This window comes from Rhinatrema bivittatum, chromosome 6, assembly GCF_901001135.1.
Source record: "Rhinatrema bivittatum chromosome 6, aRhiBiv1.1, whole genome shotgun sequence".
NCBI classification, from domain to species: domain Eukaryota; kingdom Metazoa; phylum Chordata; class Amphibia; order Gymnophiona; family Rhinatrematidae; genus Rhinatrema; species Rhinatrema bivittatum.
This window is the reverse complement of record NC_042620.1, coordinates 206963958-206986007: the sequence shown is the minus strand read 5'-3', so window position 1 is coordinate 206986007 and position 22050 is coordinate 206963958. Positions and strand designations below refer to the sequence as shown.

Genomic DNA, 22050 nt, shown 5'->3' with positions numbered 1-22050 from the left:
TCCAGTCTAGTAGTCTTTATGCTAGACCAGGAAGGAGGCTATCACTTTGGTGGGAGGAAGTGATACTGTAGGTAGGACCTGCCCTGCATTATCTTCTCATATCAAGGATAAGAACATAAGAACATGCCATACTGGGTCAGACCAAGGATCCATCAAGCCCAGCATCCTGTTTCCAACAGTGGCCAATCCAGGCCATAAGAACCTGGCAAGTACCAAAAACTAAGTCTATTCCATGTTACCATTGCTAGTAATAGAAGTGGCTATTTTCTAAGTCAACTTAATTAAAAGCAGGTCATGGACTTTTCCTCCAAGAACTTATCCAATCCTTTTTTAAACACAGCTATACTAACTGCACTAACCACATCCTCTGGCAACAAATTCCAGAATTTAATTGTGCGTTGAGTGAAAAAGAACTTTCTCCGATTAGTTCTAAATGTGCCACGATGTGTACCCAGTGGTGTGTGTCCAGGAAGGAAGGGTTAGGACTGCCATTATAGTTGACAATTTGATAATTAGGAATGTACACAGCTGGGCGGCTGGTGAATGTCAGGCTGGCTTAGTAACTTGCCTGAGTTACCTAGATTAAGATATTAGACCATGCTGGGGAGTTGCTGGCTATAATAGTATATGAGGGTACCAATGATATAAGATTGTGCAGGATGGAGGCTAAATTTAGGCTGTTAGGAAGAAAATTGAAATCAAGAAACTCCAGGTTACCTTCTAAAAAATGCCTTCTGTTCCATATGCAGGACTCCAGAGACAGGCTGAGCTCTAGAGTCTCAATGTATGGATGAGATGATGGTGCAGACAAGAGAACTTTAGATTTTTGTTAGAAACTAAGGAACATTTTAGGGAATGGGGAGCTTGCTCCAGTGGGGTGGGGTTCATCTTAACCAGGGTAGGACTTGGCTACCTGTACCATTATTTAAAAAGGAGACAAAGAGACTTTTAAACTAGACCATGAAGAAAGCTGATAGTTGCTCAGAAACACATATTTTAGAAAGAGGTATCTTTTAAGTATACTTGCAAAATAAGGAAGTTAGAATATCTCAATACAGACTAAATGGCCAGCTTTTCGAATGTCATTAGTGGAGTACCTTTGGGACCATTTGGTTTGTTAAATGTATTTTTTGGTTCAACTTGAATGCCAAAACAAAAAAGTCCATTAAAAAAACCCCAAACAAAAAAAAAAAACCCCTAACAGATAAAATAAATGGGTCGTTGGTGTTCCTGGCTGATATTCCCAGGCTAAAAAAATTGTCCTGAGTCAAGTCTAGTATTAAGGCCTACTTCTAGCATTGCATCAGACCTAGTGCTGAGGCCTAGCCTGGAACAGGCTGGGGCTGGGATCTTGAAAAGTTCAGGAGCCACAAAGTTTATACACTGGCCCACTCTTACCTCCATCCTGGCTCCAGCTTTGGGGGCAGGAGCAATGCTAGTTACTCCTGCTCAAGTCTTGATGCTTGAAAATGGTGCCATCTACTTGTGGATATGACTGAAATGGCATCACTTTGGCACCTTCCACCAGTGTAGTCAGTGCCATTTTGTTATATGGCCACAGATTTCTATGCCCATATATCAAAATGGTGCCGTCCACTCTGGAGGAAGGTGCCATACTGATGTTACTTTGTCATCATCTTCCAGGAGGACAGTGTCATTTTTCAAGCACTGGGACATGGAAGTCCCAGCCTGGGCCTAGGCTTCAGCACTTGTATGAGGCCTGAGTGCCAGTCCCCAGATTTAGGACTAGGCCTCAGCAGCAGGCCATAGCACTGGGCTGGGGTCTAGTACTTGGTGCCTGACCTGGCCCAGGACTAGGCCTCAATGCCAGGATTAGGGCTCAGAGCTAGGCTCTGGTATTGGGCCTAGGCCTCCACACCAGGACCAGGTGCTAAGCTAGGCCTGACCTGGCTCAGGACTAGGCCTCAATGCCAGGACCAGACCTCAGTGCTAGGCCCCGGTACTGGGCCTAGCACTGAGTGCTGGGCCTAGGCCTCCACACCAGGACCAGGCCTAAGCACCAGGTCCTGATGCTGGGCCTGGTCTGGGTCTATGTTCCATGCTGGGCTTAGCCCAATTGGTGCCAGGCCTAGTTCAGGCCTATGCAGTGGCACAAGAACCTGGCCTCCATGCGAGGCCCCAGCACCAGGACCAGACCTCAGCGCCAGGCCCAAGTGCCAGGTTGTGGTCTAGACTTTGGAACAAAGACCAGGCCTCAGTGCTGGGTCCTGGCATCAGGTCTATATGTTTGCACCAGGCCTAGGTCTCAAACCTGGCCTGGGCCTATGCCTTGGCAATGGGATCAGGCCACAATGCCTTGGAGCTGGGACAAGGCCATCAGTGCCGGCTCTGGCACCAGGCCGGATTCTAGGTTTTGGCCCTGAGTTAGGCCTTGGCACCAGGTCTGACTCAGGGCTAGTTCTGTGCCAGGGCTAGGCCTTGGCAACAGGTTTTCAAAACCTAAAACACAAAGATGGAATAAAATGCAAGCAGAACAAAATAAAAAGAAGAACTTAATGATTATCAGCTGCAATTAGCCTTCTTTCATTTCCAGAGTTTTCTCTTTGCTACCATAACTACCTCAGTGTTGTGCTGAATTTACAATAACAATGCATTTTGTTTTACTAAATCCCAGGTGTGAATGCACTCCTCTTTGTGGGGCTAGAGAAGGTGCCAAAGTTTGAGGAAGTGATGCAGTTGGAGTTTGGACGAGGTTTCACCTACAACAGGCCTCTGCGACTCAATCTATTGGATTTAGATTTTGAGATTGCAGAACAACTTGTAAGTGACTGATTTTTTAGACCCTGGAGTTTGCTTTGGCTACTGTAGCAACCACTTTGATATTTTACTTAATAGTTTCAATGTTTTACTTAAAGGCGGAATATAAAATAAAGCAATGTACTAACTACTATAATGCAATATTAACATTGGCACAGCAGATTAGACATCTTGCATGAAAATGAGAATATTTTCTTAAAGGCACTCATGTTTTCAATTTCAAAATCATATTCAAAATATTCAATAAGATTTACCATAGTGTACCTGTAATATTTGGCCGGCTGCAGGATAGTCCCTCAACTAGCCACACTCACTCCCAGATGCTGCTGCCACTGGGAGGGCCTTCTTTATGGCCAGGATGCTACCAGCCTGCCCTGATGCTGCCTGGAGATATGGCCTTGCAGGAACGCCGCCATTACCCTGGCCTCCGTGCTCGTCATGCTGATCCTTAGGCACACGTGCGCACACCAGTACTTCCTTTAAAGATCCCAAGGCAGGAAACAACCCTTGGACTCTCTTGATGATGTCAGGGCTTTCTCTGCATATAATTCGGTCAAACCTCTGCATCCTCGCTTCAACAACGCATCCTCCTGCCTTGCAGTATGTGTTGCTATTCTCCTGTGCCTTGCTTTACTGTTTGTTTCTTTGCCTCGTTGTTCCTGCCTGCCTTGCCTGGTGCCTGCCTTGCCTTGCTTCTGTTACTTTGCCTTGGCCATCTTGTCTTGCCCTACATACTCTGTCTTCTCCCTGTCCTGTCCATCTTGACGTGATTTCTGGTATTGATCTTTGCTTCGGACCTGGACTACTCTCTTGCCTGCCACCTGCCTTTAACCACTGCATTGGTCCTGGACTACTCTCTTCCCTGCTGCCTGCCACTCACAATTGCTTTGGACCTGGACCATGCTTTACATGCTGCCTGCCCTGACCCTTGGCCTATACTTAGTGATTCTCTGAGTGTTGCTTACCCTGGCCCTGGACTCTTTCTTTGTCTCTGCCGTGTGAGACCATCACCTATGCCCTGCCAGCCCCTGGAACCCAAGGGCTCAAACTGTGGGGAATGGGACTGGTACAGGTGAAGACCCAGCTCTATCCCAGCCCAGGGAGCATCTGCCAGCTGTCAGCATGGGCCTAGTGGGTTCACCTACTAGGCTGCACCAACATCGCCACAGCACCAAAGTCCACTTTCAATTCAGTGCCCTAGAAGCAGTGATGGATTTCATTAATTGCCTCCCATTGTTTGTTCTTGGGATAAGCAGCTTGGAATCTGTCTACCCTTTGGGATTCTGCTCTAAATATGTAAATACCAGGGCTTGTACAATAATTAAAAAATCTTTTGGCAGCAGCAACAATCTTAATCTCACTACAGTTTATAAAAAGAAGCATGGGCAATTGCATGAACTGGAGGGGTTGGATAAGTAGGAAAAAAAAGCATTAACTTCCTCTTTATAAAGTACTATCTGCTTGAAATCACTCCAAAATATTGACCTTGTTTAAGCTGTAGAGGGGAAATATTTACTTGCCTGGACATTTGTTTTAATGGCATTACTTTCTTTTTGTTTTATTGTCTTTTTTATAGGACAATATTGCAGAAAAAGCATGCTGTGGAGTCCCATGTAAGTGTTCTGGACAAAGAGGAGACAGAGGGGCTCTCGGTGCCATTGGACCTCAGGTAATAATGTTACTATTGTTGTAAATTTGTAAAAAAATATTTGTTGCCTAAAATAATAACTGCCATTATTGTGAATAAGATAAATCACTATGGGCCTCATTTTCTAAAGTATCGCAGGCCTGCGGTACTTTAGAAAAATGCGGTAATGAGGGCCGGGGGGGTCAAAACAGGGGGGGGGCGGTCCTGCGCTAGCCGGCAGCCATCGCACCTCCGCGGTGCGATGGCTGCCGGCGTCGCGCCCAATAACTACACCATAAAAGGTGTAGTTATTGGGCGCGAAATAGGCAGCAAAAAGGCCCTTACCTTTTCGCTGTCTGCGCCTTCTTCGCAGGGTTGGCCCCGGTGACGCCCCGACTCCTCCTCTTCCGGGCCAACTCCGACCCGATGACGCTAGCACACGTTTGCGCTAGCGTTAGAAAATGAGGCCCTATGTCTTTTTATCATGAACTTTTATCTTCTTTGTGGTTGAATCAGATGTACTTACCTGGGTCTCTAAGGCAATCTAACTTAAATGTTATTACTCAGTAATCAGTCTTGGAGGATATATGTACTGGGGATGTGCATTCATTTGAAACAAATTGCTAAAACATAACACATGAGCTCATATTCATTTTCATTCATAGTCCCCCAAAATAAATGGAGGGGGTCTCGCAACTGAAACAAAAAATACTTGTCTCATTTGTTTACGTTTCCCATTCATTTCTAAGGCCCATAAGAATATATGGCTCTGATCTAGTTTTATTACATATGTTTATAACATTGTGTTGCATTTCATATAGATTTTATGTTTGTTTCATGATTTTGTTTTTAATCTATTAATGCTTTGTTAATTAAGTATATTTGGCTATAACCCATCTAGAATTGTGGATAGGTGGGTTATAAATTGGTTAAATAAAAAAATAAACAAACAATTGCAGGTAACTTTGCAACCAGTTATTGCCTGTGTGACTTCACCACCTTGTCACAGCTAAGGCAGAACAAGTTGGCAAGGAGACTAGCCAGAAAACAAATCACAGCGTAGCATCTTTTTAAATACCCTACAGCTGCTATCTGGATCAAGTCATGCTGACATCCTCCCACTGTAAAGTCTGAGCATGTACAAGAAATAGTCTGTATTTCCTCTAGCTCTTGTCAGAGAAGGATGTGCTAGAAGAAGCTCTCACAGAATTTTTTAAAAGTTTAGAAACTTTTGGCACTAGTAAAGGGTTCCATCTAATCTTTCTACAGCAGTGATCTCACTCACTGTGCCAGGAAGAAAGGCAGTACACTGCTGCTAATTGTAAATTTTCTCTTTACTGGGGTAGGGTCAGGATGGGAAATAGTGTGGAGATTGCAGTTGCAGCTAGTGGCCCTTTTGTCTGTATGTCTGTACACTAGTGAGAGGAGTGGTGCACACTCAGAGACTGAAGAAAAGAGTCTTACCAGGTTACCAGTCTTCTTTGTCCGTTAGTGTTTTAACAGTTTTTTGTGTGTGGAGTCAGTCAGCACAAGTACACACAGCACAGCACACATACACTGTACATGTGTCTGTTTGTGTGTAAATGAGACAGACATTTCTCCATATAGTGACTGCTAATATGAATGGGGGTACAATTACAATTCAACTAAATAAATGTATTTGTAATATCCAAACCCCCAGTAAGCAGTGCACAAATTCCATCATGTCAGGAAAAAGGAGAGGACAGAATGTTGGCCCATTGACAGCTTTGGTGAGGGAGCAATAAAAAAGAAGTCCTGCCCCTAAATTGAAGCGGGACTTTTTAAAATTTAATTTTTATTGAATTTTAAACATATTATGAAGTATACAATATTTTCAGAACTGAAATATACATCTTGCAAAATTTCTAAAGAAAACATAAATTATTCTGTATATATATTATCCATTATATTCAAGGAAATATAGGGAGACCAAGATGTAAAAGAAGCAGTTATCCATAGGGGAAATAAACAATGACAATACAAAATGCTGTGTAGTTCACTCTGCATTACTTAATTATACCAATCCACAGTGGTGATTTTTAGGAATGAGAATCTAAATAAGAGCGTAATTGATCAGGGTCATTAAACATATACTTAGAATCTTGATATACAATCATGCATCTACAAGGAAATTGTAGTACAAATTTTGCCCCTCTAGCAATTACCTCCCCCCTCATCGCTATGAACTTTCTCCTTCTAAGTTGGGTATTCCTTGCTATATCCGGAAATATTCTAATCTGGTGACCATAAAAATTTAATTTTTGATAGCAGAAAAAAGACCTGAGAACAGAGTCTCTCTCCATCTCAAAGGTAAATTGAACTAACAAAGTAGCTCTTGTATTTATGGTCATCTCATAGGATTTCTCCAACAGTTCCGATAGATCCACATTTAAATCCAATTGATTCTCTTGCTGTCAGACTGTTTCTTCAGATGGTTGAGGCAAGTAATACATTTTTTATATTGCAGGTAATGCCTGGCCTGGAAATTTCAATATATTCAAAAGATAACTCTTAAATAAGTCATTAGCCGTGATCATCTTCGTTTTGGGGAAATTTAAAATCCTGAGGTTTGCCCTTGTCATTTGATTTTCTATTATTTCCATTTTATCCATTTTGATTTTTTCAGATTTTATATGATTATTTTGAATTTTTTCCATCTCTTCCATTTTCCCCTCTATTACTTTTACCGATATTTCCATGTTCTCCATTTTAGTTTCCAAATTCTGAGTTTTATTTATGGCCTCTTGTACCGTCGTAGTTAAATTATTTATAGATTTATGCATGGCTATCAACATATTCCAGATTTTCTCCAAAATTATTTTTTGCGGTGTTATGAGTGGGGTATTACACAAAACTCTTATTTTATAGTTCTCTGTTCCTACCTCCGCTGAGCCCTCTCCCAGCTCATCTTGGCATTGTTGTATCTCTCCATCTTGGCTCCTGGAACCCTGCACTTCTGGGTTCACTGAAGGACATTCCCTCCGCTCTTCTCTGGATGCCAAGGTTTATCGAGATAGATTTTTCCTTCAGGTTTTCAGGTAAAGATTCCATCTCTCTCGATCCGGACAGTGGTTCGGGTGTCGTTGGTGCGCCAGGGCTCAAAGATGTTTCATAGGTCAGGGGGCTCAGTAACTGCTCCTTGCCGACTTCCCCAGTGACCACTCTTCCTGGCTGTACTGGCAGGGTCCTCATGAACAAAGCCTTAATCCGTGGCTGTCTTGATTCAGAAATTGGTGTCGAGGTCACATCTCTAACTCTGGCTTTCCTCTTTGTATGAGGCATTTCCAGAGCAATTTTTCAGGAAAAAGAAAATTATCTAGAGAAGTAATAGCCATAGCCCAAAACTGCTGTGTATGCGTGCACACTACACAGCAGCCATCTTGGTCTAACTCTCAAAGAGGGACTTTTTTAGGTCTAGAATGGCAGGAGAGGAAGGAAGCTTAATGCAGAAGAAATTGAAATTTGGAGAGCTTGGGCTTATCACTGTCCCAGATCAAGAGGCAGATAGTATATAAAATAGCAATGAGGAATATCAAGGAAATGATTGCCCTTGATGACCAGCCTATGCAGGTAGTGGAGAACGTGGGCTTTAAGCATCTGCTATATGTGTAAATCCCCCAATTACAACGTGCTCTTCAGGACTATATTTAGTAGGAAGGTCATCCTCACCCTATACAACTAATCCTGTAGTCTCATGCAGGTACAGCCAAGAGGCAGAGGGCAGTAACATGCATTTCACCAGCAATATCTGGACCAGCACGAACGCTATGCATTCTTAGCTCTCCCTGACTGGTGGAACCTGGAAGATGCAAGGGGCTGGCAACAATTCTAGTGGGGAAGGAGCATCAGGGTGCAGGTGGGCTTTGCTACACACCCAGTTGATGCATATCCCCCACATCTCACGAAATATTCTAACAGCCATAAAAAAGATGCTGGAGGGTCGAAGAAGCAAGAGTTTTCAGGCATGTTTAGTTGTAAAAGACTGGTACAAATATGGTAAAGCCAATAGAAGCTTTGGCTTTCAGGATATCCATTATTTTGCACACTCAGTGCACCTGGCAGTGACGGATGCCCTGAGACTGGGGCCCAAGGGTGACAGGAATCCATTACTAAAGGACCTGTAGGAAAATAGCAGTGTATTTCCATTAAAGTGTAAAGTTGAGGCAGCTTCTCCAGGAGAAGCAGAAATATTCTGGAGGAAAAGTTAAAAGACTTCGGCATGGAAGCAGAGGTGTTGCAGTTTCTGGACGTCTTGGAGCTGCAGTTGCAAGAGAGACTGAAATCTCTCACACAAAACAATACATACAAGCTTGCTGCACTTGTTTGATCCATGAGTGAAAGGGATTATTGCCCAACTACATCTCAGAGTAGTGCCAGCAGAAATTTCTGTGATACATTATCTCGCAGAGCCCATCAACGACATGGGTAACAATGTACTGGCATACTGGGCACCCAAGTCCACAGTTTGGCAAGATCTAGCCAAGTTGGCTTACCATTATCTTTCCTGAAAACCCATCTGTGTGCCCAGTGAACGTTCTTCTCAATGACAGGAGAAATCATGAGCCCTCATCACGCAAGGCTGGTGCCAGAGTTGATGGAAAAACTGGTCTCTTTGAAAATCAATTTGTCTTTGCTTGGGTTTTCAGAATTTTCTTGTGAGTTGGCCACTCTTCCTACCTACTATGCCCCCAGATATACCACCTTAGGGGTCTTGCTGCTACCATTCTTCCTACTGCTACCTCTCTGCCTACCTGTGATGCTCCCATATACCACCTGCCTATCTGCCATGCCTCAGGTATACAATCTTAGAGATCTTGCTACTACTACTCTGCCTAGCTGCCATTCCCTAGATGTGACACCTTAGGAGTTTTTCTGACATTCTGCTTATCTGCCTTGTATCACCTTAGGGGTCTCCCCCACTCTGTAGCCCTCGGCCATCTAGTTGAATAAATACTGGGCCTTTCCCATCAACCACTTTTAAGCCTCCAGAGGACTAATCTGGATCCTTGGTGGCATGGCCATATTCCAGGTTAACAACTGGGCTGAGGCTGCCTGATTTTAAACCATTCTGTGTCCTCATTAGCAGGGGACTAGCTCTTGAGAAATCTGATACTAAAGACAGTAGAGATATGCTTCAGTTTATCGTGTCGGGCTTCATTTCGGCCCCCCCCCCCCATGGGAATTTTGTTTTTCCCGCGGTTCGGGAGTTTTTTTCGGGGCCCCGATTTTCGGGTTAGTGCTCACTAACGGGAGTTAGTGCGCACTAACTCCCATTAGTCAACGCTAACTCCCAATTCGCACACACTAACTCTGCCACATTTGTGCTCACTAACCCGAAAATGAATTTTTTCCAAAATTTCAGAAAATAGTCAATCGTTTTTCGGTTTTCCCGAACCATTCCGAATTAGGCAATTTCATTGAAATTGCCTAATTCAGCAAAAACAATTGCACATCCCTAGAAGGCAGACAATATCCATATAGAGACTATACCAAAACCCTCAGTCAGAAGGAAAAAATGCATGCATAACAGAAACCATGCACAGGAGAGACCTTCTGAATATGGGAAGAGAGAACTAATGCAACATCAAAAAATCAACAAAGGAAGGAAACTATGTTTAGTTACAGAATATGGGACAAGTGTTTTTCATAAAGCAAATCTCACAGATTACTAGGAAAGCTATACTGATGAGAGACTATTTTCATGTTTCGATTGTGACAGAAGTTTCAATCGGAAAGAAAATTTCACAAGGAACCCAAAATTCCACTCAGCAGCAAGATCAGTTTCAAGTACGGAATGTAATAAAAACATAAATAACAAAAGTGTTACTGATGACAGCTCAGTCACTTGTACTAAATCTGCCAGGTGGAAGTACTTCAACAGGAAGACAGATTTCTCCCATGCCATTCTGCCTTGCTACCCCTTATCCTATACCTTAGAGGTCTTCTCAGCATTGCTGCCATACCCTGACTTTGTACCTTGAAAGTCTTGCTGTCACTCTGCCTTGCTGTCATACCCCAGACTCTAGACCTTGGTGTGTTCTTGCCGCTGTAGAGGGCAGCTTTGCTCCTCTCATGGTGCTCTGGTGTGTTGAGGCCATTTCTTGTGCTGCTTTTTCCTTTATCGGTGCCTTGAAGTTTTTCCTGCCACCTTTTCTGCTTCATTCTCTCTTGATGGTGCCTTAGGATGTTGATGTCATCTTAATGCCACTTTGCCTCTTGTGCTGCCTTCAAGGATTCATGCCACTTTATTGGTGCCCTCTTTTGAAGCTTTGGAGTGTTCTTCCCACTCTTGCTGCTTCTTTGCTCCTCTCATGGTGCCTTGGAGAACTCCTACCACTGCTTGTACCCCTTTGCCCCTTTTTGTTTTTGTTTGAATCTAATGAACCGAACAGAGGGACCCTAGAAAACGAATGAACAAACACTATCATTTTTCCTCTACATATTCCTAATGTGTACCTGGCTTTTTTTTTAGCTAAGGACTAGGACAGGTTGCAATACAGCACGGTATAGTTTCTTAAAAAGTGGGTTTAAGTAAAATGCTTGACTTATTGGTACAACTTCATTTCATTTGTTTAGGGTGCTGATTTTGCACAATAGTAAAATATCTTTTACCAGAGGGGAATCATGTTTTAATATATATGTCTTCAATAATGAATGATGGAACTGTAGACATGACTGAAGAGTAGGAGACCTCACATTTTACCAGATAGTAAATGATTATAATATATTTATTTAGAAGTGCGCAAAGGTTTTCTTCAAGTTATAGGATATGAATTTACCTCTGTTTAGCTTATTTTTCTCCCCACTACAGACATGTCCCATCCAGGCCAAAGTGCAATACTGAAGGGCTCATTCTCAAAAGAGACTTCCCTTCTACCTTTTAGCTAGCAAGGATATATGTTGTCTTGGAAGCCATCTTTGGGAGAAGGAAAGCACGGCTTTCTGAATCCTGCAGTAATGGAGGTGGGGGGTGAAGCGGGGGATGGGCCTGCGAAAGCCGGCAGTGATCGCACCACCATGGTGTTATCGCTGCCGATTTTCGCACCCAATAGCACCACCGTGAAAGGTGGTGCTATTGGGTGTGCTACTGGCGGTGATAACGTGTCTTACCTTATCGCCGCCAGTAAAGTTACCACCGTATCCGCCCCAACGCTGCCCCGACTTTTCCTCTTCCGGTCCCAACTCCACCCCTATCTAGCTATTGCATGCGAAAAGGGACTTTTCGCGTGCGATATTGATAGAAAATGACCCCCAAAGGGAGAGAGAAAATGGCCTGGTAAAAGGGTTTATGTTGTATTGAACAGAAATCTAGTTCACTATGGAGAAAAAGAACAAAAATGAAGTCAATAAATAAGAACTTTAAATAGATCATCAACTAGATCAAAGAAAAAGCTTCTTAGAGAAGGAGCGGGCAATTCGGTGTGACAGAATATGTTACCGCTTATTTAAAGATACTTTTCTGTTTTTCAGGGCCTCCCAGGTGAAAAAGGTCACAGAGGCTTCCCAGGCGAAGAAGGCGGTGTTGTAAGTGCAGCATTTCTGTTTCATTCTATGATGTCTTTGTCAGTTCTATATGGAACATAGAGCATTAAAAGTATTCTCAACTTTTACAGAATTGTGAGATAATTTGTGATTAAATTCTTTATTTTCAAGATTTTAACAAATTACAGTCATATCATTAACATTAAAGAAAACTTGGCAATATAATTTAGGAATAATATACCATTCCCAAAGGAACCAATATTAAAAATAATGGGGACTGAAATATACAAAGAAACAAAGAAAAAGGAAAAAAAGCTCAATAATTATAATGTACCCTCCTTTTTATGTGGAGACAAAAAGGAAAAGCCAATTATGGAGGTACTATCAGGGGTCTTTCCCTGTTTTGTAAAAAGCCTTCCAATTGGTCAGGATAAAAAATATATATATTTATAGGTGCCAAATTTAACACACTTACACGGAAATTGAAGAAGAAATTTCGCTCCTATATCAATCACTCATTGTTTTTTAAGCAAAAATGCTTTCCTTCTTAATTGAGTTGCTCTAGCAACATCAAGGAAAATCGCAAGATGTTGACCTAAAAAACTTTTCTCTGTAAGACGGAAAAACATTTTCATGGTCCAAATTTTATCAGATTCAAGAGCAAAAACAACTAATAAAGTCGCATAACCAGATATTTCAATTTGAGAATCCTGTATTAAAGCTGTGAGATTATCTAAAGGATTAATTTTATTGATTACGTAATATATTGTATTTTTATTCTTACTTTGTTTTAATTTGTTTTAATTTTTTAATTTTTTACTTTCATTTTTATTCAACCAAGTTATTTCTAATATAGTTTTTGGTTTAAAGTTTATTTTAATATTATTATTGTAAACCGCTTTGGTCGGTGTTTTTCACTGGTAAACGGTATATAAATAAGGCTAAATAAATAAATACATTTGTGAGGAAGGACTCCCAGGAGGTAAAGATACCTGCCTGGATGTAAGTAAAAAGCTTTAGTGATAGGTAGAATAGAAGACTGCGGAACATTTAGGACCTCATTATAGAACTTCCTAAGTAAACTCTATTGCAGATACTGAAACAGATTTAGGAAAATTTTATATCCTCAAATGCAAACACCCAGAACAATTCTCTTAAGCTTCCAATCTATGTTGAAAAACTTCTTGACCCTTAACCAAAGTCATATCAGTATTTCCTAAGGTCTCACATTTCTGCTCCAAAAGAGTAATGCACTGCGTAGAAGCCTTTAAAGCTTGATCTTGCCCAGAAATCTGATTTTGAACTTGAGCGACAGTAGCAACCAAATTATCAAATCTAGTCCCCAATCATTGTTCCAATCCATTAATGGCAATCCAGAGTGACTCCATAGTGACATGCACTGGTCTCTCAGAAGTACTGGCAAGAGACAAATTGCCAGTAGGAATCTGAGATGACAATAAACCTTGGATTCCCCCCACAGATGAATCATCTAGAACATTTTGTACTAGTTCCTGATTCACTTGAAGTCCAGATACTAGCACATGTTCTAAACCCTGTGGTGGGCGGAAGTCAGGGCTTAAAGAGAGAGAATTTACAGAAGCGACAGGACTTGTCTAGCTGAACTAGCCCTGAAGGAGTACTCGAGCTTGAAGGTTGAAAATATCCTGGAATGGTCGATTGGGACATCGAAGGGGGAGCTGAAGAATCAAGGGTGGGAAATCAGACAGTTCCCTTTCTCTTCTTCCCCATAAAGCCAGGCAGGAAATCAACCAAAGAACTGAAGAGGAGAGCACTTACTTGGAAATAGTTGAAGGCAAAAAACCCCCAAACTGCACACCCCCTCGGTGCGCGCGGCTTAGGCAGTGCACCGGTGGCAGCTGCACACCGCAGAACATTGAAATTTAAAGGCCCTTCCTGACGTACTGGGTAGATGACGACAGATGCCCAGGACATTCAGGGAACTCAGCTGGAACAGGCACCGGGCAACCAAAGCACTGGAAGCAAAGGTAGAAAATGCTCTCCTCTCAATCCCAATTTGTGATTAATGAAGATACATTTTTTTTCCTGGAACAGGGTGAACGAGGACCTCCAGGTCTTAATGGAACTCAAGGATTCCAAGGATGTCCTGGTCAGAGAGGAACCAAGGTATAGCATTTTCTCACTCATTCCCATTCTGTTAGAATGTAAAACAAAAAAGGCAAGGGATATTTTTATAACTAAATAGAGACCTGCATATGTTTTTAGAGAGATGGTAATAACTTTATCCAATTATCATATAAAATAATTTGAAGATGGTCACATATGCTTCTTTCTGCATGGATTTAAGTAATGTTAAATGGTTTGAGGATTAAGAAATTGGCTTTTAGAAGTGGGTTAGATTATAGGGGTGTGGGGTAGAGGATTATGTTTATTATATTATTTTTTTCTTAAATTTTCTTAATTTGTTTTATTTTTATTTATTGGCTTATTGTTATGATTATTTGCATTTTCTATTGCTTTAATTATTGTAAATCACTTATAGATTTTTTTATATCAGGCAGTATTTTAAATAAATAAATAAATAAATAGATACACATTAATAAGAGACCATCTGAGTCTTACCATAGGATTTGATTTAAATGAGTTTATACTGTCAATTTTAACACAACAGAAAAGTCCTTATTTTAGATTTTTGTATTATCACCTGTCCAAAAGTGGGCCTTCCCAACCCATTTCTATACTTCTCTGAGGATCCCCTTGATTTACAAGTGTTGGGTTCTTAGTACTCTGCAATGCTAAGTCTCTACAATTTTAGTCCCCAATTAAACGAATGCTGTGCAGCATATTTCCCATATCCTTAATTGACTAACAATTTATTTTCAGCCCATCATTCCAGTTTGATATAGATGCCTATGGCAAATGTTTGAAATGGGCCAAATGCGTTTTGGGGGTAAAATACAGCCCTCTGCTAGTCCATGGCTTCTGTTCTAGACAAAAGATCCAGAAGAATAGAATTAGGCAATATGTTTGATTGCTTAAAGAAAAAGGGGGATAAATGCTTTTTCTGATATAACTGGAAATCCATTTCTTCTAGTTTTTAATCCATTTAAGCACTGGCTATACATTTACACATGAGATATCACTCAACCTTAAACCACAGGACAGTTTACAAAGGAGTCAGTTTTACAGGGACTTCAAATCATTTTTGAGTACAGAAAGCTTAAGTTATCATTGTCACTGGGAAATAAATTCTATAGGACATGGCTGATGTGCTTGACTTGGTGTTCTAAAATGTTATTTTTTTTCTTTCAGGGTTCGCGTGGCTTTCCAGGAGAAAAGGTATGTATATATTTTAGAAAAATCACTTCACTTTACAGCTATGATGCATGTAGCATCAAAAAATCCTGAAAATATTATCATGAGTAGTCACTTTTTGATCATATGATAAGTTGATCAAGAGTAGCAGTGCTTTTGGTTTTATTCAAACATGAAAAATCATGTAAGGAATTATTAACCATGATCACTAATTCCAACTAGTAAAGATTGACTGTGAAACCAAATATTATTTGCAGAATAAAATACTAGTTTGCTTGTTTAAGTTACATATTATTCTTTTGTGTATGAATTTGACTCTTATATTTTTTGTATTTCTTATGATGGCTTACAACAAGCTCTTTAACTGAAACATTTTCAGTTTCTATTTAAGAAAAAGCAAACAAAATTTATGGATGGATTTCTATTTTAATCAAGTATTTTTACTTCGACTTTGTCTTATAGACTATTTTAATTAAAAATTAAAAATATCATTAGATCTTTGTGATATGCGGTAAATGTTATCAACAGTTGAGTTTTTCATTGTCCATGATATTACAAAATTTTGCATTAGCAATAAAGTAAAACTAACATTGCATTCCATTTTTCACATGTGATATGCTGTAATGACAATTATATAATTCTACTGTTATATTCTCAGAATTAGGCAAGGCACAGTAAATATCTTGTTGAAGAAGGTGAATGTTGCTTAACTATTGTGATTGAATAAACTAACTAAATCTCTGTCCATATTTCTTTTTATATTATGGTTCTTTTTATTCTTTTGCAGGGTGAACAGGGAGAAATGGGTCTGGATGGAATAAATGGAGAAGATGTAAGCTATTATAATTGTAATTCTAATTGTACTAGTTTACTAAGGGCTTGATTTATGAAGTTTTTTTCCCAAAGACAAAAAAACAAAAACATAAGAGTCCAATATTCAAAAGTTCCTGTTCATATCCCAGTTCAGTTCAGCTGCATGGGTTTTTCATCCCTGTCTGCAGATGGAGAAAGAGAAGAAAAGATCTACTGACACTGTTACATAACACAGCATGTCACCTATAGTCCCTCAGTATTTCTCTGTCTCCAGCATATGGTAGAGGTGTAAAACCTGCAGTCTGGAGTAGAAAAAAAAAGAAAAAGATGGAAGATGCCAGATCAGGAAAATAGATCCTGGCGGGGGGTTGGGGGTGGGGTTGAGGTTCCTTAGTGGACCATCTCCTCTAGATGAGTAAGGCGAGCATGAAGTTAGTGACCCTGCGGAGTCTCATCTCAGGATCCATGAGGGTTTAGAAAGTTGATGGTCTGGCTTCCTCTCTACCCCATGTAGCCCTTCCATCCCATCCATGGCCTCGGGACAGAAGTCAGCTTCAGGGAATTATCTGATTTGTTGTTAAAGATGTTTATAATAAAAAAAAAAAAAAAAAGAAGTGGTCGCTAGGAGAAGGCCAGCCCTTCAGCTGGGGTCAGTGGTGTGTCATGAACAGAAGGAAGGGGAGGTGGCTGCCACTGTGGGAGATTGGGGAGCGGCTGAGAAGTGCAGTGAGGAGATCCAGTTGTGAAGGGGCTGCGAGCGGGAATTGCTTTGGCGGCACATGCTGCTGAGCCTCAAATGGAGTTCGTGGATCATAGTAAATACTGCCGCTCATGCGGAGAATAGCATTTTTGCCTGACAGCAGTAGGTCTGTATAAGCCAAATGTCTCTGGGGAAGAGGCATCTCTGGTGCAGTCAGTGCAGCATTGTCTGGCGGGAGAGTAACATGGTCATCAGAGGTAGGCAAAATGACTCCATCTGATGATGTGGGAATGTTATCTTCATGTGCAGAGTAACTGGAAGCCTTGGGAGAGGGAAGATTTCCCCTCATCCATTATCTCAAGCCATCCAAGGCTCTGCTGGTGTACTGGTGGAAATAGAGGGAGCTGAGGACTTCTTAAATGAGGGGTCAGACAATTCAGAGGCTGTTTCCTTGGAATTTGTTCTGCTCTTGCATAAGGCCTTTCTGGCTAGAAAGAATGCTTCTGTCCATAGAATTGTCTATGGCAGGCAAAGGTCAAAAGATTGTCTCTCAGGAGGTGGGTCTGGAAGTATTCTTCATATGCTTGGTCTGAAAGTCCAGCCTGGCCATGCATCGGAGGACTTGGAGGATTTGGAAGGTCCAGCGGAGGAATCGCTGGAAGGCAATGTTGTTCAGGATCTCTCGGATCTGGCAGAAGTGTCTGTGGCTAAAGGAGATGACTCTATGGTGGATGGGCTGTTCAGGAAGGAAGAATTGAGGCCACATGTGTTGAAAGAACTGAGGATTAAGGTTCCACAGAAAGAATTTGATCGGCGATCATGAAAGAGTGGACACTGTCATGGAAGGATTGTGAGGCCTGGTGAAGGTTTTTCCCTTCCATAGGACAGTAAAGAAGGTAGTAGTCAGAGAGTGGGATACTCTGGAGGCTGGATTGAATGTGGATAGAGAGATATTGAAGCTGTACCCCGTACTTGAGGATGCCTTGGACCTTATGATGCTTCATTCTCAGTGGTGACCAAGAAAACCACCATCCTGGTGGCAGAGTCTTTTGCGTTGAAAGATGCGCAGGATTGGAAGTTGGAGATACATCTCAAGAAGATGGTTGAAGTTTCAGCCTTAGGCATCCAGGCTACAATCTGCAATAGCTTTATGCAATGAGCCTGCTTGTGCTGGGTGCAGCACTTGCGGTGGTGGGTGCAGCACTTGCAGGTGATAGGTGCAGCCTCCTTGGTTCCCACCAAGCAATCAAAGCACTTGGAGGTGAGACTGGCCTATATTATGGATGCTTTGTATGACTTAATTCATACATCTGCCAGGATTATGGTGTCGGCAGTGTCAGCCAGAAGACTCCTGTGGTTGTGAAATTGGTCAACAGATGTCTGGTCCAAGTCACAGCTGAGTAATCTCCCCTTTAAAGGTAAGCTGTTATTTGGAGAAGACCTGGAAAAGCTGGCAAAACACTTGAGAGAGTCCATGGGTCATAAGCTACCCAAAGTCAAGCCAAAGGGAGGCTTCCCTTTCCAATCACAGATCAGAGACAACAGGCGATATTGTCCAAATAGAGCATTTTCCTCCTCTCAGAGGCAGGGCTCTGGCAGGATTCAGTCCTGCTGGGATCTGTGTAGATCAGTCCGGGAAAACTTCAGTCAAGGAGCCAGAGGGAACAAGACCATACAATGAAATGAGGTGGAGCCACTCTTCCTTAGAGGTCATCAGGGGGCAGCTGGCCCTCTTCTATGATAAGTGGACCAAAATCATAATGGACCAGCAGGTACTGGAAGTGATAAGAGATAGCTACACTTTAGAATTTGCTTGTCCAGTCCAAGAGGCCTACATGATCTCCCCTTACACTTTCCATGTCAAAAGAGAGGCAGTTCATGCCATGTTAGATTGATTGAGGCACCTGGAGGCTATAATTCCCATTCTGCCAGGGGAGTGAGGAAAAGGAAGGCATTCCATTTACTTTTTGGTTCCAGAAAAAGAGGGATCATACAGACATTTGAAGAATGCAGCTCTCTGAGTACCACGGTTTGAATAGAAACTCTACAATCAGTGATAGTGACGGTCTGCAAAGGGTTGTTTCTGGCGACATTAGGTTTAACAGAGGCGTATCTGCACATTCTTATCAGAGTAGAACATCAGAAGTTCCTGTGATTCATGATACTGGAAAATCATTTTCAGTTTTGTGCTCTCCCATTCGATGTAGAGACAGCGTCTCAAACCTTCACCAAGGTGATGGTGGTTGTGGCTGCCACTCTGCGGAAGGAAGACACCATGGTGCATCCTTATCTGAATGATTGGCTCATTTGGGCAAAGTCAGAGGCCCTATGCCAACAGTCGGTACAATGGGTCATACAGAGGTTGAAACTCTGGACTGGGTGGTGAACCTGGCAAAAAGAAACTTGGTGACAACTCAGTTGTTGGAGTATCTGGGGGCCCATATCGACACCAGTCTAGGCAAGGTGTTTCTCACAACAGACAGGATGATGAGGCTGCAGGCACAGGTCTGCCACTTATTGCAGCTATCAGTACCCAGGGTATGGGATTATTTACAGGTCCTGGGTTCTATGACGTTTATGTTCAATCTAGTTCTCTGGGCATTTGCACAGATATATGGCCCCTTCAAAGGGTGCTCCTGTTTTGCTGGAATCTACTGTTGGAAGAGTTTCAACTTCCACTACTCTCCAGGAAGAATCCAGGTCCAGTCTTTCATGGTGGCGTTCTTGGGCCAATTTGGAATGAGGAATGGAGCTGTAAATCCAAGATTGTGTGATAGTGACCACTGATGCCAGTCTGAAAGGGGGGGGGGAGCCATTTGCCAAGGGCAGACAGCTCAAAGTCAGTGGTTGATGGTGGAAGCATTGCGGTTTATCATTTGCTTAGAAACAAGGGTGGTTTGCTTGACATTACTTTTGTTTCTTCCATGGGTACATGGGCGAGCGATGCGAGTCCTATCAGTCAGTGTGACAACAGTGGTTTATATCAACTGCCAAGGGGGAGGTAAGAGTTGTATGGTATCTCAGGAGGCCCAAGAGATTTTATGTTGGGCTGAACAACATCTGGCAGCTCTGACGGTGTGCCATTTCGCCAAGATGGACAACATTCAGGTAGACTTTCTCAACCGGCAAGTGTTGGATCCTGGACAATAGGAGCTGGCGGAAGAGGCGATGGCCCTTATTTTTACCAGGTGGGACATTCCCCAGCTGGATTTGATGGCATTGAGACAGAATGCCAAGGTGCACCACTTTTTCAATCACAGAAGAGAGAGTGGAAGAGAAGGAATCAATGGTCAGGTTCTCCCATGGCTGCCAGGGATTCTGTTATATTTCTTCCCTCTGTGGCCCCTGATAGGAAGAGTGTTATGGCGTATCTTGAGGTACTTGGGAAGGGTGATTCTCATGGCTCCAGAATGGCCCCATCAGCCGTGGTTTGCGGTCTGGTGAATCTGGCTGTGAATGGTCCTCTAAGGCTCGGGCATCTTCAGAAATTGCTTCATCAGGGTCCAATCTTCTTGGATCAGGCGGATCGCTTTTGTCTCACGGCTTGACTTTTGAAAGAAATCATTTGAGATTGAAGGGATATTTGGAAGAAACCATTACTACCTTGCTAAAGGCTAGAAGACCTTCTACCTCCTTGGCTTATGTCAGGGTGTGGAGAGTGTTTGAGAAATGGTGTTTGTTGTTTCAAGGAAGGAATTGAGCTTACTCAAGCTTCAGTGTCTCATGTTTTGAAATTTTTGCAGAATGGCCTAGTGAAGGGACTTTTGTTTAATTCTTTTAGAGTTTAGGTGGCAGCCTTAGTTTTTTGTTTGTTTTTTTTTAAGTAAGGTACACAGTATGTCCCTAGCTTCGCATCTGGATGTGGACCATTTTCTTCGGTGGGTGAAGCATTTGCGTCCTCTTGTAAGAAATGTGTGTCCCTCGTGGAACCTTCATTTGGTGCTACAGGTGCTCTGTGGAGCTCCATTTGAGCTGTTAAGAAAGGCTTCATTAAAGGATCTTACCATGAAGGTGCTCTTTCTGGTGGTGATTTGCTCAGCCAGAAGGATTTCGGAACTTCAGGCTTTGTCTTGTAGAGATTCTTTCCTTCAGTTTTCGGAGGATGGTGTGTCATTGTTCATGGTATCTTCCATTTTATCAAAGGTAGTCTCTGCCTTTCACCTCAGTCAGCTAGTGAAGCTCCCTGATTTTCAAAGTTTAGATCTGTCGACTCCACATGCACAGAAGCTTAATTTGTTGGATGTCCTGTGAACCTTATTGCATTATCTCAAGGTTACCAATGGTTTTAAGAGATCTGACCATCTCTTCTTTCTATGCAGTAGAGCGAAGATAAGGGGGTAAGGCCTCTAAAGCTACCGTTGCACGGTGGCTGAAGGAAGCATTGTATTGCTGTATATTTCCAAAGGTCGACCGATACCCGATGGACTGCATACTCATTCTACTAGGGTGCAGTGACAGTTGGTTTCTCTGCAGGATGTCGGGTACTGAAAACGGTTGATTTTGGAGAGAGTGTGCTACAAGCAAGTCTTTCAGATTCCCACCCAGTTTAGGGGAGCTTGGGTACATCCCATGCATCTGGACTGATCTGGGATATGAACAGGAAAGAAAAATTGGTTCTTATCTGTTAAATTTCACTCCTGGAATATCCCAGATCAGTCCAGAGCTCCACCTGCTCTGGAAAGATCACTTTCCTTTACGTATTTACATAGTGGAGAATTGGCTAATGGTTGGGGAAGTTTTAATCAATCCCCATAGTTGACGAAAGGGCAGCAGTTTGTGGAGGGGGACTCCACCTTCCTCTTGCTCGGTTTAGGGGGGGGGAGGGTTTGAAGTTAATTTTTTATTTTAATCTCATCTTGGCTTGGGTACAGGCATACTTAGGGACTGCAATGAACACGCTATCTTATGTAACAGTATCAGTAAAGCTTTTCTTTGCCTCTATCTGCTGGTAGGGATGAAAAACCCATGCATCTGGATTGAACTGTGGTATTCTAGGAACAAAAATTAGCAGGAAAGAACCAATTTTCCTATCTAGGTGCGTGAATTAAGGAGTTAGGCAGCAGATATTCCATAAAAGCTGAGCTCCTAAATTAAGGTTTTAAGTTAGGTTCATAAATTAGGTATCTATTTTCAGTCAGGTATCTATTTTCAGTCAGGGTTCCTATAAGTTTTTAGCTGAAAATTAACCTAGTTTAGGGCCCTAAATTTAGACCTGCTATCCATTTGTCTAGATTTAGGTTCCTAAGTTTAGTGCCTAGTGCTGAACATCAGTGCTAAGCATCAAATATTTTCTCCACCCTAACCAACCCCTTAAAAAACCCTCTTTTTCAGGTCC

The 22050-nt window shown here is 42.1% G+C and overlaps 1 protein-coding gene across 5 annotated transcripts in view; it reads left to right on the top strand.

The window, feature by feature from the left end:
- The window catches only part of COL6A3 (collagen type VI alpha 3 chain), a 385613-nt gene that overhangs the window by 186063 nt on the left and 177500 nt on the right, over nt 1-22050 (top strand). For all 5 annotated transcript variants that reach the window (XM_029606488.1, XM_029606487.1, XM_029606489.1 and 2 more), the window contains 6 exons: nt 2636-2781; nt 4355-4447; nt 11897-11950; nt 13982-14053; nt 15200-15226; nt 15990-16034. In XM_029606488.1, the coding sequence (XP_029462348.1) occupies nt 2636-2781; nt 4355-4447; nt 11897-11950; nt 13982-14053; nt 15200-15226; nt 15990-16034 (437 nt within the window). The remainder of the gene's footprint in view (nt 1-2635; nt 2782-4354; nt 4448-11896; nt 11951-13981; nt 14054-15199; nt 15227-15989; nt 16035-22050) is intronic.